Source organism: Alosa pseudoharengus, unplaced genomic scaffold, assembly GCF_046254945.1.
Source record: "Alosa pseudoharengus isolate Yale_2024_CS ecotype anadromous, Long Island Sound unplaced genomic scaffold, YU_APseudo_1.1 YU_APseudo_1.1_scf_2, whole genome shotgun sequence".
Classification (NCBI taxonomy): domain Eukaryota; kingdom Metazoa; phylum Chordata; class Actinopteri; order Clupeiformes; family Clupeidae; genus Alosa; species Alosa pseudoharengus.
The window spans coordinates 39126938-39152299 of NW_027468663.1; the positions used below are offsets into that span (position 1 = coordinate 39126938).

Genomic DNA, 25362 nt, shown 5'->3' on the forward strand with positions numbered 1-25362 from the left:
AAGGCACTGTGGAAAATTACCAGAGCATTAAACATTGAAAAGATATCATTCAAGATATACTGTAGCATAAATGGGGAGAGAGACAGAGACAGAGAGATGGAATTGTGGTGAAATGAAGGTGGGGGAGGGGCAGAGAGACAGAGGAAGAGAGAGTTGAGAAAGAAAATGAGAGAGAGAGAGAAAGAGAGAGAGAGAAAGAAAGAGCCAAATCCAGTATCTATTCTAAGGTCAACACCTAACAAATAAGATTGGAGATGGAGACCCACCAGCAGTGATTTTAGCATGAACTCTGTGTGCCATGCTTAGTTAACTAAACTGATCACTATGACACACACACACACACACACACACACACACACACACACACACACACACACAAAACCAAATAGTGATCTAAAGAGACTTACAATTATACACCCATACGCTCACTAACACACTCAGTCATGATCTACAAAAACAGCACTGGCAATTGATAGTGTTTTTGTGCCCACTGAGTGACACACACAGGAACTGACACATCTTCCGAATAACCACCAAGTCGACGGAAATCAGCTCCACAGCTGAGCATCAGAAGTGACAACCTCAGCAGAGAGGTCCTCCCTTAAGCAACTGGGTCAGACAAAAACATTTGAAGTAAAATGAAATATCTATTTTGCTCTTAGACAAAGTTCAACATATACACTTTTATAAGCAGAACTTTGTTAATATAGTGAACAATGTCTACTGCTCAGAATCATGACATGAGCTTAGCTAAACGGCCATTATGTTATGTGAGAAGGAAGCAATGGTGCTTTCTGCATTTAGTTTAACATTTTAATATAAAACCAGTAGCAGAGACAATTGAACAGCACCTAAATGCACACAAGCCCAGTTTACAACAAATATCGCAACAAGCACAACAGGCTAAAGTTTCCTTATCAAGACAATGTAATAAATCATCCAAAAGAAATGTGTTAAGTTTAAAAAAAATCTAAACCAACTTATCAATCTGTTATAAACAAGAGAGCTCAATACACCCTCAGGTACATTAAACAAACAGATACCAAATGCACCAACTCCACCAAGTCAAGGAGGTCAAGGTGTTTTGTAAAAAGGATATGCAAACAGCAACACATTTATGCCTTTAAATCAGTGCAATGCATATTATTGACCCCTTCCGGTATGAGGTACTAAGTCTGTCATTAGAACTAATACACATGCATTTTAGTTATTATTGTTATTAATATGACTTATTATTGCCATTTTCATTCTAAATACTTATAACATCTCATCTATATCTAAAAATAAGATTTATATCAATTGATTTGATAACTGGTTGTTCTTCTCATGTGATAAACTCTTCACTTTTTCCCTGTCTCTGCCTTTGTAATGGTGGCCCTGAACTAAACTGATCTCTCAGGAAGTAAGGAAAAGAAAACCTCATCATGCGTTCAGTTGAGGCAGTCACAGGTGGAACAATCGATGGTGATTGGTCAAGGTGTCCACGGTTATCACAGCTGTCTGTGGTGACCCAGACAGCCTCCTCGTCCACCTCAGTCCAGCACGGAGGATGGGGGAGGACGCACGCAGCAGTTGGGCCGTCGCATGTTCTGAAACATGGACCTGAAGACGTTGGTCTTTCTCCGCTTGCCCTTCTTGCCGGCGGGGGACTCGGCGGAGATGGACTTGCGGATGCTGGTCTGAGTGACGATCTTTTTCTCGTGCTCCTTGATCTTGCACTGCAGGTGGCTCTGGATGGCGAAGCCCAGGGACTCGGGGTCCACCGAGGCGCCGTACACCTCCCACGTCATGCCCTGGTCGTCCCACAACACATCATGGATCGATTTCTTCAGCTTGGCGTCGTCCTCATCTTCGGCCTCCCGGTCCGGCTCCAGTTTCGGCTCGGCTGGGCTCTTTGCGGCGGTGGTCGTGCCAGTGGCGACGGCCGCGCCACTTTTCCGTTTCTCCTTGGCAGTGGAGCTTGACACAGATGCGGCAACGGCTACACCAGCAGCAGTAGATCGCTTGCCCTCTGTCTTGGCTGCACTTGTGGACGGCAGTAGTGACTCCGACTGTGGTTTGTCAGCGGGAGGCTTGGCAGACTGCACTGGCACTGGCTCCACCGCAGCCGTGGCACAATGTGCCGGGGCTGCTTTCTCCTTGCCCAGGCCCTTCTGGTCAGCGAGGCCCTTGCTCGGTGCTGCTGTGGTGGTGGCCGCCTCTGTTGTGTGGCCGGGAGGACGGCAGCCGGCCTGAGGGGAGCTCCGGCCACACGGCTCTATGCTGATCTGATAAACAGGCTGGAGGGGCGGGAGTGCCTTCTGGGCATTGCATGCAGAGGGCCCTGGCTCCTTGTGTTTGGCCTCTAGTCTGGCTTCCTGCTGCTGGGCAGCCTCTGTGTGGATCGCCCCTGACTGTGGAGCTTGGGTGGAGGAGATCGGAGCAGGCGCCGCGGCAGAGGCCGTGTGAGTTTGAGTGGAGAGCAGCGTGTGTTTGCCCGTGTCTTCCACTTGGTACACCATGGTCAGGCTCTCAGCCTCCTCTGCCTGGGGGCTCGTGGACATCTTGGGGTGGGCCTGAGGGAAGAGGCTGGGACTGGTGGACACCGACTGGTTGCGGACATTAGCCACCGCCTGGACCTCCGCATCCTGCCGCTGCTTGGCCAGGGCAGGGTTGGCGTCTGGGGTGGTGGTCATCGTGGAGGCCTCACAGTACAGTTTGCAGTGGCTGGGCCTCTGTTCATCAGATGCGTCTCCCTGCGTCTGAGGGGCCTCGTCAGTCACCTCTGCGTGACTCTGTGTCTGACTCGGTGGGTTGTGAGGAGTGGTTGTATTCTCAGCTGATAGACCAGGCGAGTGGGCAACACAGGGCTTGTGGGAGCTCTCCTGCGGCGTTGAATCCACCTGTGTCACCACCGGACTGCTCTCTGTTTTCAGAGTCGCATCTGCAGTCTTGTCAGCTGTTGCAGCATTGGTAGAGCCTGCCGTCTCTTTTCTGTGGTTCGGTTGTAGTTCATCAGCCTGTGCTGGGCCTGTTTGGGTTCGGGGGCTGTTGGGCGTCTGCATGGTCTCCGGGGCCTTCATCTTAGTGTCTGGCAGGGATGGAGTTGAGTGTCCAGTGTTGCTGTTAGTGGTAGTAGTAGTTGGCATTGATGACACTGTAACACCACTACAATCCTTCGAGGGCAGAGACTGTAACAGAGGGGGCTTTGTGCTAGAGACTGTATTGTCTGTCTTGTCATGTCGGGGATGTTTGGTCTCACGGGCCGAAGTGTTCTCAAGTTCACCTGTCAGTGCTGGTTTCTGATGCGGAACTGCCTCTTTGGCCGCTGTGTTGGGCGACCCTCCAGAGGTGGATGATCTGTGGTTCTGTTCTCGGGCTGCGGTGCGCTCTCCTTCCCCCTCCCTGGGAGCCAACGCTTTGTCTTGGCAGTCGTTTGTCTGCTTGTCACCCTTTGATGATGTAAGCGATGTGACTGCAGATGACAGGCCAGGGCTGCCGCAATCGGCCGTGATGGCGGGAGCTAACGAGGAGGGAGCAGGAGAGGAGAGCGGGGAGGCGGCCGGGACTCTTATGTTGGCGTTGCTATCCATGCAGCCCTCCGGACTGCAGAGCTCACTCGTGCCAGTGCCCGTTTTCTTCCCGTCCCTAGTCAGCCCGTCGGGCTTCCTGTGCACACCGTTGGTGTACAGGGCGGGGCTGGCGGGCCTTGCACTGATTGCCTCGTTCGAGGTTTGGGTGTGTGGAGCGGTCGCTATGTTGGGGGTCTTCAGCAGCTCTGTAGCCTGAAGGGCTTTGGGCTCCAGGGTTGGAATGGGGCAGGCGTGTGATAAGTTGAGATTAAGCTGTGGGTCCCAGTTAGCGTTGGACTCTTTATTTCCTAAAGCGTCCACTGGGGCAAGCTGAGGGACCATTTGGACAGTGACAGTCCTTTTGGGGGTAGGGATTGTGTCCATTTTTGAAAATCTTTTTTAATCACAGATAGAAAAATATCCAAAGTGGAGGTGTTTCACCAATGAGCCCAATGGTTCCTACAAAGAAAAGAGATAACAGTTTTAGCTTTGATCTTGTGGAGGGGATTTTTTTTTTTAATAATTTATAATAAATATATGTAAATATATTATGTAATGCAATAATTTAACATATCATGTTCCACATTATTTGGAAATTATGCAGTATTTGAGAACTCTTGAATCTGCAGTATAGTCAGACAGATGCAGTATAATGTCTTCCTTTTCAGAAGCTAAACTGTTGACTTTTCCACTTCAACCACATCTGAAATGTTTCGTATGTAACATCACAATAAATGTAGGACAGGGTTGGTATTTCAATTCTGCTACAAACTCAGCCATTTAGACTTAAACATGAGAAAGGACAGATGAAGAAATGCAGCTACAAGGAAGAACAGTCACAGGCACACTTAAGGTCATTTGTCAAACTCAACTCGAATGGTCATGACCAGACAGGTGAATGAGAGTGAAAAATGAAGAGGCGGCTCCAAAATGACTCCAACTCAAAGAATTGAAAACAGAAATTACAACAAACTGAAGAGGCAGGGCATAACTCTCTCTCTCTCTCTCTTTCTCTCTCTCTCTCTCTCTCTGTTTCACACACATACATACACACATACATACATTACACACACTCCTGTGGTGATAGCAGAGGTGAAATCATCATTGCTCTTCTTCTACCTATAATAAGCTATCACTCTTCCATTCAACAAAATTACATTCAGTATCATATTCCTTCTGTATGGGTTTATTGATCTGCTGTTTGCTTGCTATTGTTTCCCCCTCTCGTATCCCTGAAACAGGCACAGTTCAAATCACCATTGCCACAAGCACAACTATTTTAACACTGATGAGCAAGGGTTACTTCCTGATTTAAGAGCAGTTTCCCCAGCAACCCTGCTAGTCATAGCAATCATTAGGAAAATAAAATAACAGCACATCTGCAGTTATCTATCTGCAGTCCTTACATATGTGGCTGAGTCCTCATATACCCTATCAATTGTATATTACACTCAAGGATTCTACACTGTCGGAAATAAATGGCAGACCTAATATTAACATTGTAGAACAAAATGTATTTATATTAAAACATAAACCTTAACCTTAACCTCATATACAGTGTTTTGAAGTGGATAGCAGGAATTTCCTTTTTTCTCTACTCATGAAGAGCTGTTGAAAGAGACATTGACATTGTTTCAACAATCATTGATTGTCTCTGCAAGGGTTTGCACGTAAGTATGTACAGCTCTCTCACTTTCTCTCACTCTCTCTCTCTCCCCTCCATCCCTCTCTTCAGTTTAAGTTACTTACACAAAAATGTGTGTATCATTATCCTCCGATATTCAAATCAGACTACTACTAGTATGATTTGGAGGACTTTATTGGAGAGTTACTTTTTAAGGTTTGAAAGCATTTGGGCTGTAAACAGGTTACATGTATAAATGTTATACAGGCTTGTGTTATATATTTGGTCATAGCAAAACTGATGCAAAAAGGCAGTTTTTTTTATCACATCATTTGTCAAGATTTCTCTAAGAAAGGAAATCATAGCTTCTTGGTGAAAGGGATTGTAACTTAAGACCTTGTATTGCCACATCTGTTTTTATGGTGGTTCTAACAGCTAGCAGCATTGACAATACAACATGCTGAAGTCTTTGAAGTCACTGGGCGTCCCATGTCTGAGAAAATGATCTGACTCACATCCTGTTGTATGTACCCAGTTCATTTCAGATGACATATAGTGTACCGAACTCTCACACACATGCACATGCACATATTCATTGACACATACACACACACACACACATACACACTCCATGTATAGGCCTACTCAGCTTTCTACCTCTAATCATCCATCACACTCTCAGAACAATATGGGAGGGAAAGAGAAGTCTCCCATATACTGTTCACACTAACATAAGCACATTTTCCTCCGAGCGCATACACCAATCGTCTCGCTTTAGTCTGCCACTAATGAGAACGCTTGTGATCTTACAGGAAAGGGCCAACTGCATGAAGTGGATGGTTGACTGCACACCATCTGAATTCTCCCCTCAGGGAGGAAGTCATCAATACACTTATTAATCATCCACATGAATCAGTATACCTGCTACTGTAAGCAAGTGCACACAACATCCCTCCATCCAACTTCAGAGAGAGAGCTTCTCACTACAGTCAGAGAGAAGATCATAGGAAGAGGCTGAGTGTCTGGGATAACCCAAACATTATCTGTGTGGGCCACCCAGTGACTGAAACCAGCATGCTGCAGCTAAAATATCAGTTCATTCATTCTGTTTAAAGAGAGAGGTGATTTGACGGCGAGCAGGTCTGGAGATCTGTACACACTTATGACCTTGGCTGTTGAGTAAGCTCATGTCTATAGGGAGACACACAGTAGGTGCTGAGCACAGAACCTATAGATACTATGCAGCATATGAAGAATGCGCTCTGCACTTTATAGCCTAAGTTGATGGGCTGTAAATCTCCCTTACTCATACATTGCTTTGGATATAATCAGCTCACAAAATAGCCTAAAATATCAAATGTAAATACTCTGACTATATTCATTCAGTGCATGTAGATTTTCGTGATATATTAGCTATATAGTTTTAAACTACAGTGGACCTCAATTCCTACATGGCCAATGGCAATGCTAACAATTCAAGTAGGTCATTGTTGAAAATATTTGCGTGGTATGTGTTTTGCATGTAGAAGTAGACTAATATCGAGGGTCATTATCACAACAACTATGTCTATCAGAAGGAGTGTCTGACCCCTCGTGCCAGCCAATTGGTGCAATGGAGCCCACAGTCATAACAGCCTCATCAGTTCCTTTATTGATTGAAATAAAATACACATCCTAGGCGAACCATTATTACCAATTGGTATGGTGATTAATTGATCATTTGTGCGCGTCTCTTCAATAGACGTCATTCAGGATGTAATTACTATTAATGGTGAAAGGAAAATGGCCAATGCAATATAAGCACAATTGCACCAAATAGATATAGAACTACATTTGTAAACGACTAAAGTCCACAGATAATAAGGAATCTAACAATATGATTAAATCATTTAATATTCCACTTATGGAAAACTAAATGGCAAGGCAAATCGAAATGAGTGTAGCCTAACGTGAATTCGAAGGTTACTTTGCTAAATTACTCTAGCGTATACATTACAATAGCCTAATAGTTTTTGTAATCACATAAATCTATTTATGTGCCTAAATAGGCTGAAAACACACAATGCAGCATAGTGATATTGAGACTGCTAAAACAAATTTTACAAAATCCGTAACTTAGACCCATGTATTGCACAGCTTAACGCATCTTACTTCACGTTTGAATTCCAGGACCTGTCATCTAAGGCACGTATTTGACCTTGCGGACGAATTCCACACCTAACCCACATTTAAGATGCATTCGAGTTGTCAGCGTTAAGACATAAAATAGCTTACCTGGTGCGTATTTGTCTCCGTCTCATATCATTTTCGTTTTGATTAGTCTACTGCGCTATTTACGCGCACATCTCCCCACCAGGGCACTCGACTGAATATCAATGAAAGAAATTCAGGCTAACGTCAGGGATACAAAACCACGCCTTCAGAGCAAACCAGAATTTGTGCCTTATCAGAAGGGAGATATAGCCTAATAATTAGGTCAAACCGTTATTTTTTCCCCTGACGGTACTCTGTGAGACTTTACATCCAGGTATCTTTCCATGATTGGGTCGAGTCGAATATAGCCTGTGGGATTCTCAGTTAGTCATGTCCAATGTGATCATATCAAACTCGGTCTTCGCCTCGAAAAAGCAATAGCGTGCTGGAAATCGCTCTCTCACCTCTGCGCTCACTCGGTCTCTCGGGTCCAAGCACTGCATTGCCATTTGCTATCCATCCTGTAGAGCAGAGTACTGGCGTTGAAGTTTTACATAAAATATATGGGGACCATATTTATTTTAATAAGAAATGTATGTTGAAAATGTCCATATTTACAGTTAAAACAATAATAAAATGTTCATCAACTGGAAATGTAACAAACTTGCTTGGACAAAGAACCATTTATCTTGCCCCCATGCACAGTGAGGAGGATGTAAGACAGGCAAAAAAAATCAATAAGAATCACTGATGGAGAGTTACAGAAAACATATTTGGGGTATGTCAGCTAAAAGCCTTTCCTGTCATTTAATTGTCAAATAATTTACTAAATTATGCTTTGTCTGGAATCGTGGTCTATTGCCTATTCCCCATGCCTAATGAAAATTATGGTGGAGGGTCTGTGATAGGTTGTTAGAGACCTGTTATATTCTTAAGGCCCTGGGAACCTTATTATAAGGTATCATGAACTCAAGAAAACCCTGAGCAACCTGCCAAGACACTTAAAGTGTGCCTTGATTGGATCATTTAGCAGGTCAATGAACCAAAACACATGAAAACAAAAATGGTTTACTGAACACAAAATCAAGCTTCTCCCATTGCCATCTCAGTCCCCTGATCTAAACTCAATAGAAACAGTGGGGTGAGTCAAGGAGAATGCACAAGTGAGGACCCAGGAATCTGGACGATCTGGAGAGATTTTGTACAGAAGAATAGTCTCAAATCCATTGCTTTGTATTCTCCAATTTTAAGTGATGTCATAGGAGAAGATTGCAAGCTGTTTATTGGCAAAGGGAGACCCAATAATTGTGGCACTTGTCTTTTTATAAAAAAAAAAAACTTGTTTTGCTTTGTTTCTCAGAATAAATTTTCTCCCTTTCAAGATTCAATGTTTCCTCATTGTTTTCATTCTGACACCATAATTGCCAAAAGTTGATTTTTGTTATACCTCTTTTTACTCACCTTTACCTGCCAATAATTGCGAAGGGCACTGCAATTATTCCAAGATTTTCTGGAGGATCTGGGGCTGCATGGGGGACATTTTGATTTTGCAGTGAAAATGCATGCATACAATTCAATCCAAAGAACTTTATTTTGTGTTAGGACCTTGATGTGTGAAAAGCATCAGTGCATATCCAGTTCACCTGACATCATATACAGTGCCCACACAGCATACACATACAACATAGGCCTACCACACACATAGGCCGAGGGTGCGATTTGTGTAAAAACCAGAGGGGGGGATGATTTTGAATAAGTTTGTAACCCCCCCCCCCAAAAAAAAAAAAAAAAAAAAAAAAAATGAACTAACGATTCATAGCCTAGTAATGTCATGGCTAATAATAGCCTATATTAATTTTGCCACCTTTGTAACATTTTAGTTTTAGTTTACCGTGGTGTATGACTTTAAACAGCGAGTGTGTTTGGTATGATGATCAGCTCCTCTAATGCAGGGTAGGACTACGTTTTGACAAGCATAAATTCACCTTGTTCTTGCCCCATCTGAAATTACTCCTCTACTTTTGCTGCCTCCATCCTTTCTGTATTTGTTGTGCAAAAAAACGTTGTATATGATGGCACTGAAGTCTTAAGTTAGTGAATTGGCTAACAGTGTTAGTTGGTAACCAAATAGCACATTGAGCTACACGCTGCGTAGGCTACGTGCATTCTCTCTCCTGCTGATTTGCGTTCAGTAGCCAAGTGCGTAATATTGCAAAAGTTGAAAAAATAAATGTGTTTAATGTAGCCTATAGAAAATAAATTGCCTACTATCATACTGTCAGTTAATTGGCTACAGTGCAGTGAAGAGTTTGGAGAGTAAAGTTATAGGGCAACTTGAAAGTTTTATGAAAATAATTTACGAACCAGAACATAAAGACCATGAAGCTTCTATTTCTTGCAGCTGTTAAAACACCCGCTAAATAGTTTAAATACCCACCAACATTCGTTTTTGCAGTTCAGATTATTTCTGAAAGTTATTTGTCTACTAGGCCTAGCCTACTGGCTGATTTATCAAACGAGTGCTTTCTCGTTCGTCCTTCGCAAACTACAGGTGTTTCGGTAGAGAGCCATTGAATAAGCGATGCCAAGCAATTTCTGTAACACTTTTTGTGACATTCAGCAAATATCACCTCATTTAATGTAAGTTCCTTCGGACAATAGGCCTACGTTCTACTCTACGTGCAGTTGTCCTCCATCTCAGTTGCATCAGTTTTCTAATTTTGAAGGTTCTAAAATATGACGATATGCTTCACTGAATCCTTCTCGTATTCTTTCATTTGTCCAGCTAACTTTTCCATTGAAACTAGCCATTTATGATGGATTACACACTCGACATTCTGAAATGTCCTGCACGATCAAGGCCAAATTAAGTTAACACGCAGCCACTGTGTCAGCACAGCAGCATGAGTGCTGACGGTGACGGTGCGTTTCTGATGTCAGATTATTATGTAGGCTAGCCTACTAGACTGTTCTCACGTTGCAGCGCTTTACTTATATGAAGTAGCATTAATCAATATGAGGGGCAGAGGGGGATAAATGTTGTCCCCACCGGGGATAAAAATAATTTAGCAGAGGTAGGGATAGGAAAACCAGAGGGGGGGAAATCCCCACCATCCCCCCCTACAAATCGCACCCTGCATAGGCCTAGTACACATCACACCACATTCAGTGTGGTGACATATAACATACCACATAAGCAATAAGTAATTAAAAGAGTTAAAAGAGAAAAAAAGTCTGATGGGTGTGCACAAGCTTGACATGGCTTGTCCTGAAGGTGAGTGATCTGAACCTCTGGCCTGAAGGTATAGGAGACAGTTCAGTCTGTTGGAAGCAGCTCACTAGACCCAAAACTCTCCTTGGACACAGTCCAATCTAATGATAATAATAACAATCTGCTACCAAAGAGGCAACAGCATCTAGTTAAAAAACAAATTATTTACTGGGCACAGCATACCGCGGGGCAAGTGCACCAGTAAGTGTCTAGTGAAGCTCCTGGTTGGAAGATTCTACATTGCGTAGCCAACTAGAAGCTAGTTAAAAATGCTTATTAGGCCTATAGCGGGTTTTCCAATTTTGACGAGGCATTGTCACTCTTCAACAAACTAAGTCTACACACCCTTTACAGTGATTTATTCAAGTTTCGGCCGATGTAGCTTTGTATTTCACACATGTCCGGTATCATTTTATGAGTAGCCTATCTGCAAACGGGCCTGCTAGGACTAATGCATGACTTTTTCAACCTATTTCTAACGCAACTGCGCTCTCTTTCGATGGGCAATGGGATTTTTGAACTAGCTGCTCATCTAGGGGTAGTATTTTTTGCGCATGTCATTTAGGCCACTTTGGTTTCCGGGAGCTCTGTTGCACGTCCACGATTGAACGGTGTATTCTGCATCACTTCATTCTACTTTCAAGAGTGCACTGCAATTTGTGATTTCAGTGATAATTAAGAGATTGTCTATTAGAATTGTGTACTCTTACCGATCCATTTTTAAGAGGGTAATCTTCTAGGATCGCCTACTCCTGTAAGTTGCTGGGGGAAAACCAGCTTTTGACAACCTGTTGTTGCTACATTATTGCTATGCTAGCCAGCTAACATTAGGCTATCACAGCAGCAGGTAGTATCTACGTTAACGTAGTGAGCCAAGCTAGTTAGCAAGCCAAGCTCTTCTCTATGCTATTTCGTGTTTCTGCCAGTTTATGTTTATAAAACGTTTATTTTATTTTAAGCGTTTCTTTCCTTGTCTATTGAAAGACGCAACATTTTGGGTAACATAACATTAGCCCGACTGCTGACGTGTAACGTTATTGTAAAGGTTAACGTTGGCTAGTTAAAATACCAGCAGCATTTTTGAAGCTGAATTGAAATGAGCTGTCTTGTTGAAACAGCTGGTCGTAAATATAAACTCGCTAGTTGGGCAGTAAAACTCTCCGCAAATTAATTTAGAAAAAAAACCCAAAACAACGTGTCATATAGCTACCACTCAGCAACATATGCCTATTTATTTTATGGCTGCAAAGATATATCATTTAATAACTTCTTATAATCAAGTCTTGCTATCGCTAGCATGTGAACCAATGTTATCATCTAATATTAGCTAGTGTTAGCAGGTTAATAGATGGCTAGATATTAAGTCAACAAAACAAGGTATTGGTATTCATTCATTCATCCATTCATTTATTCATTCCGTTGTTATCATTAACCAGCAAATTTGATTTGAAAGCTAGCTTAGGGTACGATGCATGCTTTATTACATTTATGTTGTGGCTCTATTGTATTTTACTTGTAACATAATGGTCAATTGGCATTGGTATCATAGCTGTCTAATGTTAGTTGACACACTTGTTCATTAACATGAAAGATTAACGTAGTATCGACATGTTTGCTATACCTGCTGATGGATGACCCACAAACTGTTGGAATTTATAACTCCTCCCCAGATAGCAAGATCAGATTGGCAGATAGCGGACCGCTGGTGGCGCGCCGTTGGACCACCATCTCTTTACATTTAACTTGTCATGAATATGAAAAAAAAAAAACGTATTAAAATGATATATGAAGTATAACCCGACTAATGAGAAAGATTTTAGACCAATATTGGCAAAATATTGGGCAATTGTCTGCAACCCGCCAGAGAGAACCGATGAGCAAAATGCCAGATCTGCCGACAGTGGTCCGCCAGCCCCTTGCTATCTGGATCAGTATCGTGGTTGGCCCTTTTTCAGTTATGTCGATAAACACTGTGATTGAAGAGGCTGCTCCCATCAACTTGTGAGCTGTAATACCACTGCAAGACCTCGCAGTAGCCATATCTGGATGTGAGTTGTAGGGTAAAGTGAGGGCACTTTGAAAACCATGAACGAGATCGAAATGTTCCAAATGTGTCCTAATTGTGTAAGTTTGTTATTGTTGTAAAAGCAGCGCAACAAGTGATTTAATTGTAACTTTTATGGTTGTGTTTGTGTCTTTGTATGTATTTTTATATCCATTAGACAATGTTGGGGTGTATCTTTCAGTACCTATACACATCCTTCCTGCGATTTTTGTTGAAGTGGGTTCTACGGCAACTCACTGGGAAGTGTGAGCTCCAGAGGATATGTATGGGCTACAAGCCAGGAGCAAAGAGGACTGCAAGGGCAGGTGAGGACACTATCGCCACAATGTGTTTCCCACCATTCTCTCTCCCCTCCATCAGTATTTCTTGGTGAATCTTACAATTTCAACTTCCCTTGTTCCCTTATGCCTGTAGAGTATTCCCTGGAGTCTTCAAAGAGCAAGGTAAGGAATAGCACCACTGTTCATCAGTGTGAATTTAGAGTACACAAAGTCCAAATGAAGTTTGTAGCAGACTGCTGGGTCAGTGCTTTGATCATTATGTATGTGTTGTTAGCTTTCTGGGCCATTTATCGGTTTTTAACCAGATGATGTGTTTATGTAGTCAGTCATTTCACAATCATTTTGGAAGATGACCTTTGCATTGTGGTGAAGGGCTACTTCAGTGGCTTAAGGAATATTGATCTTAGTAGATCTTAGGAGATTTTAGAGTCTCAGTTCATTGTGGAACAATATTCAGTCCATTGTGGAAGTAAATGGTTCTCTCTGTGCCAATGTAATTTGAGTGTAAGCTTCGATTTAGTTCTTCTGTGCTGTTTGCTAGATATTGAAGGCATCAGTAAATGCAGAAGAAGACACTGTGGAAGACTATGTGGAGAAAATAATGAAGGAAAAAAACATCAAAGAGCAGAAAGATCCCACGTATGTTCATTTTATTTCTTTGGATTACTGCCATGCTAATCTTCATAAAATACTCTATTTACAACAAGAAAATAGGAGATGATAACCTATTCCAGTGTCATATAACCTGGTCATTGAACTGTGGCTTCATATATGTCTTTTAAAGGTTTAAGAAGAATCTGAACTCACTTTTGTGCCAAATAAGTGGGTACAATAATCTTTATCGATCTGTGGAACAGCTAAGGAAAGAAGTATTTGACTGTGAAAAGGAAGAGCATGAGAAGATGCTTTTAAAGGTAATGCTGATTTTTAACATGACGACTATATCATCAACACATCACCTCTCCAGTCTTGAGGAGAGTCAAATATTTATATATTAGATTTAATAGTAAGTGATGGTAGTTGGTGGTAGATGGTAGCTTTTATGTATTTCAGAGTGATGGACAATAAAAATGTGTTACAGTGGTCTGGAGATGCCACAGTCATCTGGATAGCTGGTTGACGCTAGGCATTCATTAGCACTATGTGGAAGTGTCCTCCTGTGATAAAAACCCAAATTCAGTTGCATGGTGCCCTTTTTGTTTCAGGTCTTTCAGTGATGAAGTGAACATTATAGTTTTGTGAGGGGGATGTAGGCTTGCGATGTTGAAAGTATGGCTGTGGAGCTGTTGAGTAAGTGAGCATGTGACTGTACATCTGTCTGTCCAGCTCTGGGATCTCCTGATGCCTTCCACAAAACTGGAGTCCAGAATCACTAAGCAGTGGGGGGACATTGGTTTCCAAGGTGATGATCCCAAGACGGACTTCCGCGGAATGGGAATGCTAGGCCTGACAAATCTTGTGTAAGCATGGACTGCTAGATTTCACTTCTGCGTTTGAGTGTGCATGAACACACTTAAGTCCTTTTTTGTGAGATTGTTCAATCTGTCCACTCTTTTTGAATTTTATATCCAAGTGTGTGTTGTGACCGCATTCACTGAAGTGTCTTGTCTGTTATTAATTTCAGGTTTTTCAGTGAGAACTACACTGAAGCAGCACGGCAAGTCCTCTCACATGCCAACCATCCCAAATTGGGGTAAGTATCACTTTTCTCAAGCCATGTGCTTTGTTTTCAGTCCTGAACCATTTGCTCCTCAGTGTGAGGCATTGATATCTGTGCTGATGGAGAGCCTTGTCATTTGTTCTGTTCTTTTCTTGCCGAACAGGTACTCGTACGCTATAGTGGGGATCAACTTGACAGAGATGGCCTACAGCCTGCTGAAGAGTGGTGCGCTCAAACTTCACTTCTATAACAGCGTCGAGGACCGGGCCCAGATGAAGCACTTTCACCTGCTCTACTGTGAGTAAACAGACAACCGACTACTTCAGTTTCATAGACAAGCAGCCTGCAGTGCACATTAGGGGTGGGCGATATGGACAAAAAATAATATCTCGATATTTTTTGTGATTTTGACGATAACAATAATTAGTTGATATCCTTTAAAACAGGGATTCCCAAACTGTGGTATGCGTACCCCCGGTGGTACGCGAGCTGCCACTAGGGGGTACGCGAGATGAAAAGGGCAATGGCGGAAAGGAGTTAAAAATGATTCATTAATTAATAATCAAATTAATTAATAAATAATACATAATTTCGAATCGGGTTATAATGATATGGAAACGTGAAATTATAGGAAATCATTTGTAAACTATAATAGGCTATGTTTTCACAGTTTCGTTGAAGTATAGGCTAGGTAGAAGGCTGCGTAAACATGGAAAACTGGCTAAAAACAGGGACACTGTCCAAAAGGCCTAATTAAAGCGGTCGAAGAGGAGAAGCGAGAGAAACAGAGCAGGACACAGGTAACGATGGGATGGTATGGGGGGCAGACTAATGAAGGTGGAGATGGAGCACAGGGGATAAAAGAAAGAACGAGACAGAAAAGACTGTGCGAAGAAAACGAAAGTATGATGAGGCATATAGCCCTCGGCTTCACGTGGATTGGGAGACAGACTGCCCAAAGCCACAGTGCGTGGTCTGCAGTGAGATGCTATCTAACCATTCTAATGTGGTTCTCCACACTTTTTAGCGTGAGAGCTTATAGACCAATTGCACATTTTGATTTTGTTATCATGTAGGGTGGCTAATTAAACACGATGCCTGGAATGCGTCAATAGAATGTGTTACTTTTTTATGTGTTGGATGGTGGGGGTACGCAAGCCGAGTCAGGATGTAGAAGGTGGTCCGCGGGGAAAAAGGATGTAGAAGGTGGTCCGCGGGGAAAAAAGTTTGGGAACCGCTGCTTTAAAAAATTGTTTTTGTGAAAGTCTGAGTTACTTTACAGCTCATTATTTATGAATAGCATCATTACAATAATAACCAATAACCTAACCTGTGACTTTTTAACCAAATCAACCAATGCATTGTCACTCTATGACACATTTCCAATTCTGCCCCCACTTGTGTGTGTGCCAATGACATGGTCTAGCCAGCTACATTAGAGAAGATGAATAGGCCTAACAGTTTCCCAAGAGAAAGTCTGAAGCTGAAGTTCCTTTCAAACCTTTACATAGGATTCACTGTAAAACTAAGAGCAGACCAACAGAGTAGCCTACATCTCAGTTATTTCCTTCTATGTTTTGTTTTAGAGCAATCACGTAGGCTAGCATTCCAAGTTACAGAATAGAAACTAATGCGTTAGCTTATGGCTAATGTATATGAGAAATCCTATAGAGATGCTAACGGTTAGCATAATTGGTACACGTAGATATTTAGAGCGAACTTCAGTACATTTACAAAAGAGTTACATGAGAATAGTTATTTGTTTACAACTGACTATTAAAATACTCAAAGGCTAATGTTTTCTCTCCATATAATACCGTGTAGGAAAAAACGTGACTGTCTCATCAATGCTACTTGAACAGAAGTAGCCGCATAAAATCCCAAGTAGGCTACTCTCGCTGCACAAAATAAACATGAGGCTGCGTGGGACAACGTTGTGACCCACTAGTGATCACGTGACACTTGCTCTGCTGCACTTCTCCCGCATAGCCTACCTCCTGGGAATGTATGAGTCTTCAGTGCGTGATTTCGAGTGTTTTCCCCCCATAAGTAGGCCTAATTTAAATACTCGATAATGTCAATTTGCACATCGTTAAAACAACAATCACGATATTATCGCAGACGATATATATCGCCCACCCCTAGTGCACATGTAAGATGTCTTATTAGGAAAGGATTAGCCGTTTGTGTGTGTGTGTTCGTGTGTGTGTATGAATGAATGACCAAATATATATGAATTTGTCCAAGCTGTAAATGGTTAACAACGTGGCTCTGGCAAAGCTATAAGCATATCCAGCCAATCAGCATGATGCTTCAGGAGTGGGAACAGGAGCAGGGTTCTAAATTAACACCCGCCAACCCGCCAAATGCGGGTTAAAATTCATTTTGGCGGGTGTTAATAAAAACTTACTAGCCAGTTTGGCTGGTGATGCAACATAAGGCTCTGTTCTCAGTCATTTATCCCACTGGTAGTACTTCCTACATTTCCCATGAACACTGTGCCGTAATGCTGCGTTATGACGTTTCATACGCCCATTGGCTGCGTGGAGTTTGCAGTGAAACCAGCGCGAGAGACCATAGAAATAAACGGTGCGTCTGCTTGAAAAAACACAAGGAAGAAGAAGAAGTAAAAAGTAGGGCTGTCAAAATGAATGCGTTAATCGCAGCGATTCATTTTGAAATACATAACGTGTTACAAAATATTAATGCAATTAACGCATTGTGTTTAGCCTACCTATTTCCTTTGTGGGGGGCTGATGTCATGTAACTGAAGACCACAAGATCGTTTATTTTATTGTCTATGGAGTTAGCTGAAGATGGAGAGGAACATGAGGAGCTTTTAGGCGAAAAGTTTCAGTTTAAAAAAGCTGCCTGATCAGTGCTGCTGCTACCACCACACGCATCACACACTATGCATAGGGCACCAAGAGACAGAGGAGGTACCAACATTTAGCCAATAAATAGTAGTTTTACTGCAAACTGTTTTTCACTCTTGTTAGAGAAAGTTTACAATGTCAACATGCACCAACAGCATGTTACATAAAGACGATACTTTTCGGGTCCTTTCCATTAAGATCCACTTATACGTATGCTACTCCATTTAATTGAGAATGCGTCTGAGCACGCACGAGAGGGAGAGAAAACGAGTCGCAGGTTCCAGCTGGCTTATCAATTATCATCAATAATGACATCTCTTTTTAATATAAGAAACTTATAAAATGAAATCATGAAGGCAAAAAAAAATTGGCTAGTAGTAATTCTGATTGGCTGGTAACTTTAGAAAGTTCCCGATTCCCACCCCATCGCTCTCTCCCACTTACTTCCTGTCACTCTTCACTGTCCTGTCCAAATAAAGGCAAAAAAAGCCCCAAAAATATACTTAAAAAAAAAAAAAGTTAATTTAGAACCCTGGACAGGAGGGGTGTAATTTGATGGGCTGTTGAACACAAGTGTCAACAACCTTTCGTGAAACTGAAACAAAATTGCGGGCAGAATCTTTACAGCAAAGTACCACAGCAAGCATACACAGTGAACTTGCTGACTCATTTAAAGCCTCAGTTTTGCATTAGGCTTGTATAGGTTACTGTATGTGAAAGACTAAAATGTCCTTTGTCTCTTGCCAGGTTACTTAGCGTATGAGTTCAACAAGTTCTGGATTCTGGAGAAGCCCGAGAGCATCATGGAGTTTAACTTGTATCGAGAGAAATTTCACGAGAAGGTCAAGAAACTCCTCCTGGACCCTGATGTGACTCTAATCTTGAAAGGGGATTCTAAAAACTGAACTCTGCACAAAACAGTGAATCGCCTCCCATACTTACTACTTCTTTGTGCCCAGATAGAATGTCCCCCAAGAACTGAAGAGAACAAATATTCCCCTTTTTAGCTACACACAACAGCATAATTTTATTTTTTGTTTACAGCATCCTAGTGATGCTCTACGGGAATTCCTTCCAACATGTTCCTAATGAACATTCCAGTTCTTTATTTGAAAGGCTTGACGTTTGTAGTTGTAGGTTAAACCTCTTTGTTGTGAAGGAGTCTAAGAGACGTCAGCTCGCACACTTGGCTATTTTTAAAAAGTTATTTTTCTCCTAGGATAGTTGTTGAGACTAGTTGTTGAAACTACTAAGATTGGGTTTAATGCTTGTGTGAGGTGTTTTCACATATTTATTCAGTGCTGCCTCCTTGACTGTTTGTAAAAGTACATCATCTCAGGAAATCTAGTATTTATGTCCAGAGAAGGAGATCAAACCTGTACAAAAATATGACAACCATGTGTTTTATCCTGACTCAATTGTGCTGTTGTGACAGGCAATTAAATGTTATTTTGCATGTTTTAATGCGTTCTTCCATCGGTACTAACATTCTCATCAGGTCCTTACATTTCAACAAGCACACTTCTATAGTCGTTTCATCCTTTGAGTCGATGAAATAAGTATAAATAAATCAAACAAAAGTGATCATGGCACCGCTTCGAACATTTGAGTACAGATGGCACGGTTTGTGCCTGACTGATTTTGTGAGCATAGTAAGTTAACTGTTTGATTATGATGTAACAGCTATGTTTAATTTATATCTAAAGTGTTCATGATTTGAAAAATAACACTAATTTGTAATTTTTTTACAGTCCTGCTCAAGTTGTTTATACTGTCAATGTGCTTCATGGTAAATAAATTTAATTCCAGACAAAGTGTCTGATGTTTCTAACAGAAGAAGTGTGTGTGTATGTGTGTGTGGTTAAATAAAAGAAATACAACAAATATAAGATATTATGTCGCATGCTACTTTTAATAAATAGAAGTTTCCTTTTTATGAATGTGTAGCTGGCTCCATTTGGCTTTGAGCCGTACATCAGTATGTGTGAGGTGGTGTTTGTGCATTCGGCAGGTCAGGCAGCATGTTCTCTTAGAGGATATTACTGTATATCTAGACCTCCTCAAGGGTCTTTACAAATAAATACAAGTGTCCTAGTGACCAGGGTGCGAACTCTTCATCGCCCTCTTGTGCGCATGCTGAGGACATTTCCTTTAGCACTGACAGCACCATTGGTTAGAGAAATTAAACATTTTGTATAAATTAGTGTCATTATCAATAATATGTATAAAAAATATGTTCACCGTAATTTCAAAAGTAAACATTTTACGGTTTACATACAAGCTACATATTAGCAAATTTCAAAATGCAAGGGCATTGGGTAAATACCAAGGCAACAAAGGGAGAATTTGGGAAGATGAGGGAACAGACATCAGCATTAACACTGACAGTAGGTGTCCAGAAGGGGGCAGTCTTTCTCTTTGATTCCATGCAGTTCCAACACAAGCAACTCAGTGAATTGGATCATGGTCCTCTCAGAGCAAACTCACTCAGTATATAAATTGGGGAAGGGGGAAAGTGGAGGTGGGATCGAAGTGGACTTTTTGAAGGTTCCTTCCTACGTAGTAGCCTCCAGTTTCTTCTTGGAGACCATCATAAGCCTTTTGAGCTGCTCGAACGACACAAACATCACAACGTTCCATGAGCCCAGCCTCAGGAAAGAGGGAACGAACCTGAGGTGACAGAGATATGTCATTAAGAGGTTGGTGTAGAGAGGAAGGTGAAGACTTAAGTACAGCTCTCAAGAACAGGCTGAAGGGCTACATATGCATAAGCAGAAATTGTTAAGAGGTGGGTAAGTTTTCAGGTACAGGATTTTAAGATCCTTGTATCCTTCAAAATTGTGCTTTTGAATTATTTTGAATAAATGTGTGTGTGTGTGTGTGTATGCTTTGGATGCCCACCCTTTGTAGAAGGCTGTGGGCCCTTCTTTGGTCATCATGGTCCAGGCACAGTTGATGGCGCTTTTGTACTGGCCAGGGGGAGAGTTCATGTAGCGCGTCTTCACCACGTCCACAGGGGAGGCGATCACTGTGGTGATGAAGCCAGCTCCAAAAGCAGACACAAAGTGGCAAGGCAGGTTGTCTGTGAGGAAGAGGGGAAGGGAAGGTCACATACTGAACGCAAGTTTGTCTATGTGTGAAGTTTAAAGCCAAATTAAATATTTTAAATATTAAATATATTAAGTGACAACCTGTAATTTCCTTGGTAATCTAAAAATCCCCTTAACTGTCTTATGAGTTGATACTTTTATCCTGAACTGGCTATCCTAATTAATTTATACTTTTACCCCAAATTGCCAATGCTAATATACCATGTGAAAGGTAACCTTCACAACCTCAATCAAAGAGCTGACATGCATTAGATGATTATTCACCAGATTGCCATGTTCTCTGTACCTATATCTCAGTCCTGTTACATCACATATGTCCAATAGCAGACAGGGCATACTGTATTTTTGCCTTCAGTTCAAACTCTATTACATTGTTATCTCCGCCAGAGTCATAAAAAGCCTAAAGATAAAACTTGCTCTGCACACTTTTGTGTCTGTTAAGCCTTTTATTATCTACTTAAAAGACAACGCAGGGGTTTTATTTCACTTTGTTGAAAACTCTGTTTCTCTGCTTCTCTTTTAGTGTCTGACATGTCATGATCATGATCTGATAGCACTAGTCATATGTGGATTGCCTCAGAGGGTAAAGCTAGACAACGCAGTGTTCTCTCGTGTGTCCTTACCTGACAGGAGCTGCCGCGTGAGAATGGCTTCTTTGATGAGGTCGTAAGACACCAGTTCAGTGCAGTTCACCAGGGCATTCCTGGTGATGTTGGGTAGCGTTCCTTGGATCAAAGAAAGATTTCGGTTTGAACAATATATTAAAATAATGTCATATTAAATTTGAGATATTTGGCTGTTAATCAGCAGTAAGACTGAGAGACTGTATGATGATGAACACACAAAATCCTTTTACATCTCAATATGAGGTTTAAGTCTGTAAATTTATGTGAAGTTGTGTCAAGTATTGTATGTGCGTCACCTTGAGTGTTTGTGGGTGGTTTAACTTTCACCAAGTACTATACAGTTCTACAAGGTATTTGTTAAATCTACCTATTGCATCAAGTTTAAACATTGATTGTAAATCGACTGAATTGAGTCATGATGCAGTTTACATTTGACTGATAGTATTGCAAGCACACACTCCAACGGGTTGTTCTGTTCCATGTTCTAGGACACTGAAACACTCCCTCACCTTTCCACAGTCCTCTCAGTCCTTCGAGCTGGAAGATTTGGCGGTAGGCCTGCATGGTGCCATTATAGCGTCGGGCCACACCCTGCAGGTTCTGCTGGGCCTGGAAGCGGACCTTCACCACGTCTGTGGGCTGGGCACAGGACACGGCCATGGCCCCCGTGGTGCAACCAGCCAGGATACGAATGCCAATATTGGCGTCTGGTGTTGGAGGGGGTCACGGGAGGGGACAGCGAGATGGAGGTAGGAAGAGAAACAAAAAAGTGAGATAAAAAAAATGGTGTGTGGATGGATGAAAGAAGACACAAATTGAGAGAGAGGCAATCAGGGTAATTCTCACTGTCTTTGCCGCCTGTGTAGAAGGTTTTGACGTTGTCGTAAAGGCCGATCCTGATGGAGGCGAAGGCCATCTGCCGCTGCAGTCCTGCCACCAGGCCGTTGTAGAGCGATCGGGGCCCCTCGGTCCGAATCATGGTGGTGATTGTCCCAAACACCCCCCTGTAGCGGATGCCTGATGCTGCCGCCTTCTCCCCTTGGATCTAGAGGACAGAGAAGCAACGTTTCACTCCACACAGCACATCAAGAGGTGGAGTTCCTCTTACGCAAACAACATCAGCAATGATATTTCAAGCTAGCTCTAACACACTGTATGCCTAAACATTTTTTGTAGTGGAATAAGAAAAAAGTACTATAACATTATATTCACCCACATGGTTATAGGCACAGTTGAGGCACAAGTTCAACAAGTTGATGAGAGAAATGGCCCTAATACCAGATGCAAGTCGTGTGCTCCATCTGGCAAGGATTGATGACTATACTACATCTGGCTACTACATGTGTGCAGCAGTCTTTCAAACCTTATTCAGATGGGAGCGTACCTATGTTCCCCGGGTCCTATGTTCCCCGCTTTGTATGGGACCGGGGAACATAGGACCCGGGGAACATAGGGATGACCCCATTCAGATACTACTCAGATCTATTGCAATATCTGTACCTTTGTGGTAAGCCTCAGAAAGAAGTGATCTATGTTGTACAAAATTGATCTACATTGAGTTAGGCCATTGAGTTAGGCCAATGTGGTAATATGGTGGCAGCATGGAGGGGAGTGTCTCCAGGACGCTGGTTTCACTGTTAAGCCTTCATGAGGTGTCGTGGGCCTAACTTAACGAAACATCGGTGAATGAGGGTGCCCACTTGATAACCCCAATGACATGCCGCATACTATATAGGCTACTGCTGTTGGATAGGCCATTTGTATTGTGCTTGTGACCATTTGTTGGCGGATTTGTGGGTAGTGTGCTTTTTAAAGTTAAACTTGAGCAGGGGCTTCTGAATGTGTTTTTACCTTGGATTTTGGCACAAGGGATTTTAACATCTAATCCTGTGTATTAATGTAAAGGCCAATGTCCAAAGACAAACAAATCTGAAGGAGATAAACAAAAGGAGAAGAAAGGAAACAGGGTGAGAGGTGAGAAGGACGGAAAATAAACAGAGGAGAAAGATTTGACTGAGGGAAACAGAGAGTGGGGTGGCGAAGGAGAGTGAATGGGCATCCGCAGGCTAAATCAGAGCTTCTGTGTCCTGATTAGGAGTGAGAGGTGTTGTGCAGGAGGTCAGGTACCTGTAGCCGCACTTTGGCGGTGTCCAGCGGGAATGTCACCAGGTCAGCAATGCAGGCGGCTGTGCCAGCGCTCAGAACCTTCACACCAAGAGGAGGGGGCACGTCGGAGGGCTTCAATCCCACCATTCTGACAGCCGGCTAACACACACACACACACACACACACACACACACACACACACACACACACACACACACACACACACACACACACACACACACATCCAGTTAAATTCAGATAATTATTGTGTGAGGGAACATTTCATTGCAGAGCATGTAATGATCTGCAAAAGCTCTTATTAACATGAGATAAAGGACATGACACAGCGCACTGAAGCTTTGTTATCTGGAAATAAATGCCATTGTTGGACTTTAAATTGGGTATGGCCTCCCCATTACACTAATATTGATACAGGATTTATCTGTAGTTGCAGAGGAGAAGAAGGAAATAGAGTGGGGATAGGTGCACAGAGGACTAGAGTAAAGTGAAACATGTTAAAAGGATCTCTCTATTTCATTTCAACTCTTCATCTTTATACAGCAGGTGCTCTTGTGCCAGATTTCACTGTACCCTTGACTGTTCAAAGTGCAATGCAGAAATACATTTTTGCAAATGATTGCAAAACCAAACAGTATGGAATTAATTGAACATTTGTGTAGTTCCAAACCTGTTTCTTAAAGACCCTTCATTAATATGTTGCTTAATTAATTGCATAAAATAATACATTATTGGTACTTACATTATTAATCCACTGCGAGTCCTGAAATTGTTTTGGGAAATGCGGTGGGATGGCACAGGACTGGAATTTAGCCACTTGAAGCCTGCCTGGATTGTAGAGGAAGAATGCACATTTTTCTTTTCTTTATATATCATTACCAGCTGACGTTTTTTTTTTCTATCTTTTATGACACCCAGTTTGAGAGGCGTTTCTCTGGGGAAGATCAGCAGCGAATCAAAGTCCATACACTGACTGAGAGGCAATGTCCACCTCCTTCTGTCCAAACCTCACACTCAGACAAACAAGTTAGTAGAAGCCACTGTTATACTGCTCTTTAAGGCCATAGGATCAGGCGAACATCAATCTGTAATTCACTACAGAATGACGTTTTTCATTTGGGGACATCTGATGATGTTTAACATCCTGACAAGTTATGCTGGAGTAAAAGGTGTATGCTATTAATAGCCTTGGTTGAGACACACGCAGACGCTAAGGAGCTCAATTCTAAGCCTGAACCAAAGGGCCAGGGCCTGTCAAGGCCCTCAACCAATACATATAAATGCTTTCCGATTGGGGACATGGGATTGGCTTTGAAAGGTGACAGCTATAGGACTGATGTCTTGTATTCATTTTAATTAATTATTTGCATGTGTAAATGTTTATGGATTGACGGCCAAGGACCAAAGAGTCAGTTTTCACTCTAACTGACTGTAGAAACAGCAGGGTTGTTTGTTATTGAGAAACAGTGACCAAGACTTCACTGACAACTCAAAGGTCCTCCCAGCATCCTTCTGCAGATTCAGCTTTTCTTTAATGTTTTTGTCTCACTATTTGTTGCCGTAGGGAGAGACTGCTAGAAGGATGGCAACGTTAACAACACATGTTGTCATGGTGGTCCCTTGTTTTCGGACATTGTGGTTTGTCTCAGCATTTTTCAGGTCTGGCTGATTGGCTGCTATTGACCTCTCAGTCAACAACATCGCAGGCTGAGATGGGGCCAGAGGCGCAGTATGGTGCAGTGAGGAGGAGTGCTCCTGACGTCAATGTCAAAAGTTCACAGTGGGCCGCTGATAAAAGATTTGGCTCATAGTCTGTTTTGGCATTACCCTTTACAAAGGGATAACAGCAGTGGAGGGAATACCAAGTATAGAAGAGGATTAAAAGTGCACAAGAGCCTAGAAAAGACTATTCAAGTGCTTGCTAAAACACATTTTAGGCATAACCTGCCCAGTGCAACTCAGTCCAGGACTATTTAGCTAG

The 25362-nt window shown here is 42.2% G+C and overlaps 3 protein-coding genes across 4 annotated transcripts; 1 reads left to right on the forward strand and 2 right to left on the reverse strand.

Annotated features, from left to right (window-relative positions):
- Positions 1-799: 799 nt before the first annotated feature.
- Positions 800-7584, reverse strand: gprin3b (GPRIN family member 3b). Its single transcript, XM_076294949.1, has 2 exons — positions 7450-7584; positions 800-4010 (listed from the first exon to the last, which is right to left on the reverse strand). The coding sequence occupies exon 2, from the start codon at positions 3933-3935 to the stop codon at positions 1533-1535; it is 2403 nt and encodes an 800-aa protein (XP_076151064.1). The 5' UTR covers positions 3936-4010; positions 7450-7584; the 3' UTR covers positions 800-1532.
- Positions 7585-11227: 3643 nt separating this feature from the next.
- elmod2 (ELMO/CED-12 domain containing 2) lies at positions 11228-19410 on the forward strand. Of its 2 annotated transcripts, none has more exons than XM_076294951.1 (9): positions 11228-11393; positions 12862-13009; positions 13119-13147; positions 13527-13624; positions 13770-13899; positions 14312-14445; positions 14610-14678; positions 14809-14942; positions 18269-19410. In XM_076294951.1, exons 2-9 carry the CDS (start codon positions 12865-12867, stop codon positions 18424-18426), a joined length of 897 nt encoding a protein of 298 aa, XP_076151066.1. In that variant the 5' UTR covers positions 11228-11393; positions 12862-12864; the 3' UTR covers positions 18427-19410. The 2 variants fall into 2 exon arrangements, with proteins under 2 accessions (XP_076151066.1, XP_076151068.1); XM_076294953.1 differs by lacking the exon at positions 11228-11393 and adding an exon at positions 11437-12687.
- A 14-nt stretch (positions 19411-19424) lies between these two features.
- ucp1 (uncoupling protein 1) lies at positions 19425-24198 on the reverse strand. Its single transcript, XM_076294950.1, has 7 exons — positions 24124-24198; positions 23385-23522; positions 22104-22302; positions 21767-21964; positions 21255-21356; positions 20423-20603; positions 19425-20191 (listed from the first exon to the last, which is right to left on the reverse strand). The coding sequence occupies exons 2-7, from the start codon at positions 23508-23510 to the stop codon at positions 20077-20079; spliced, it is 921 nt and encodes a 306-aa protein (XP_076151065.1). The 5' UTR covers positions 23511-23522; positions 24124-24198; the 3' UTR covers positions 19425-20076.
- Between the last annotated feature and the right edge of the window lie 1164 nt (positions 24199-25362).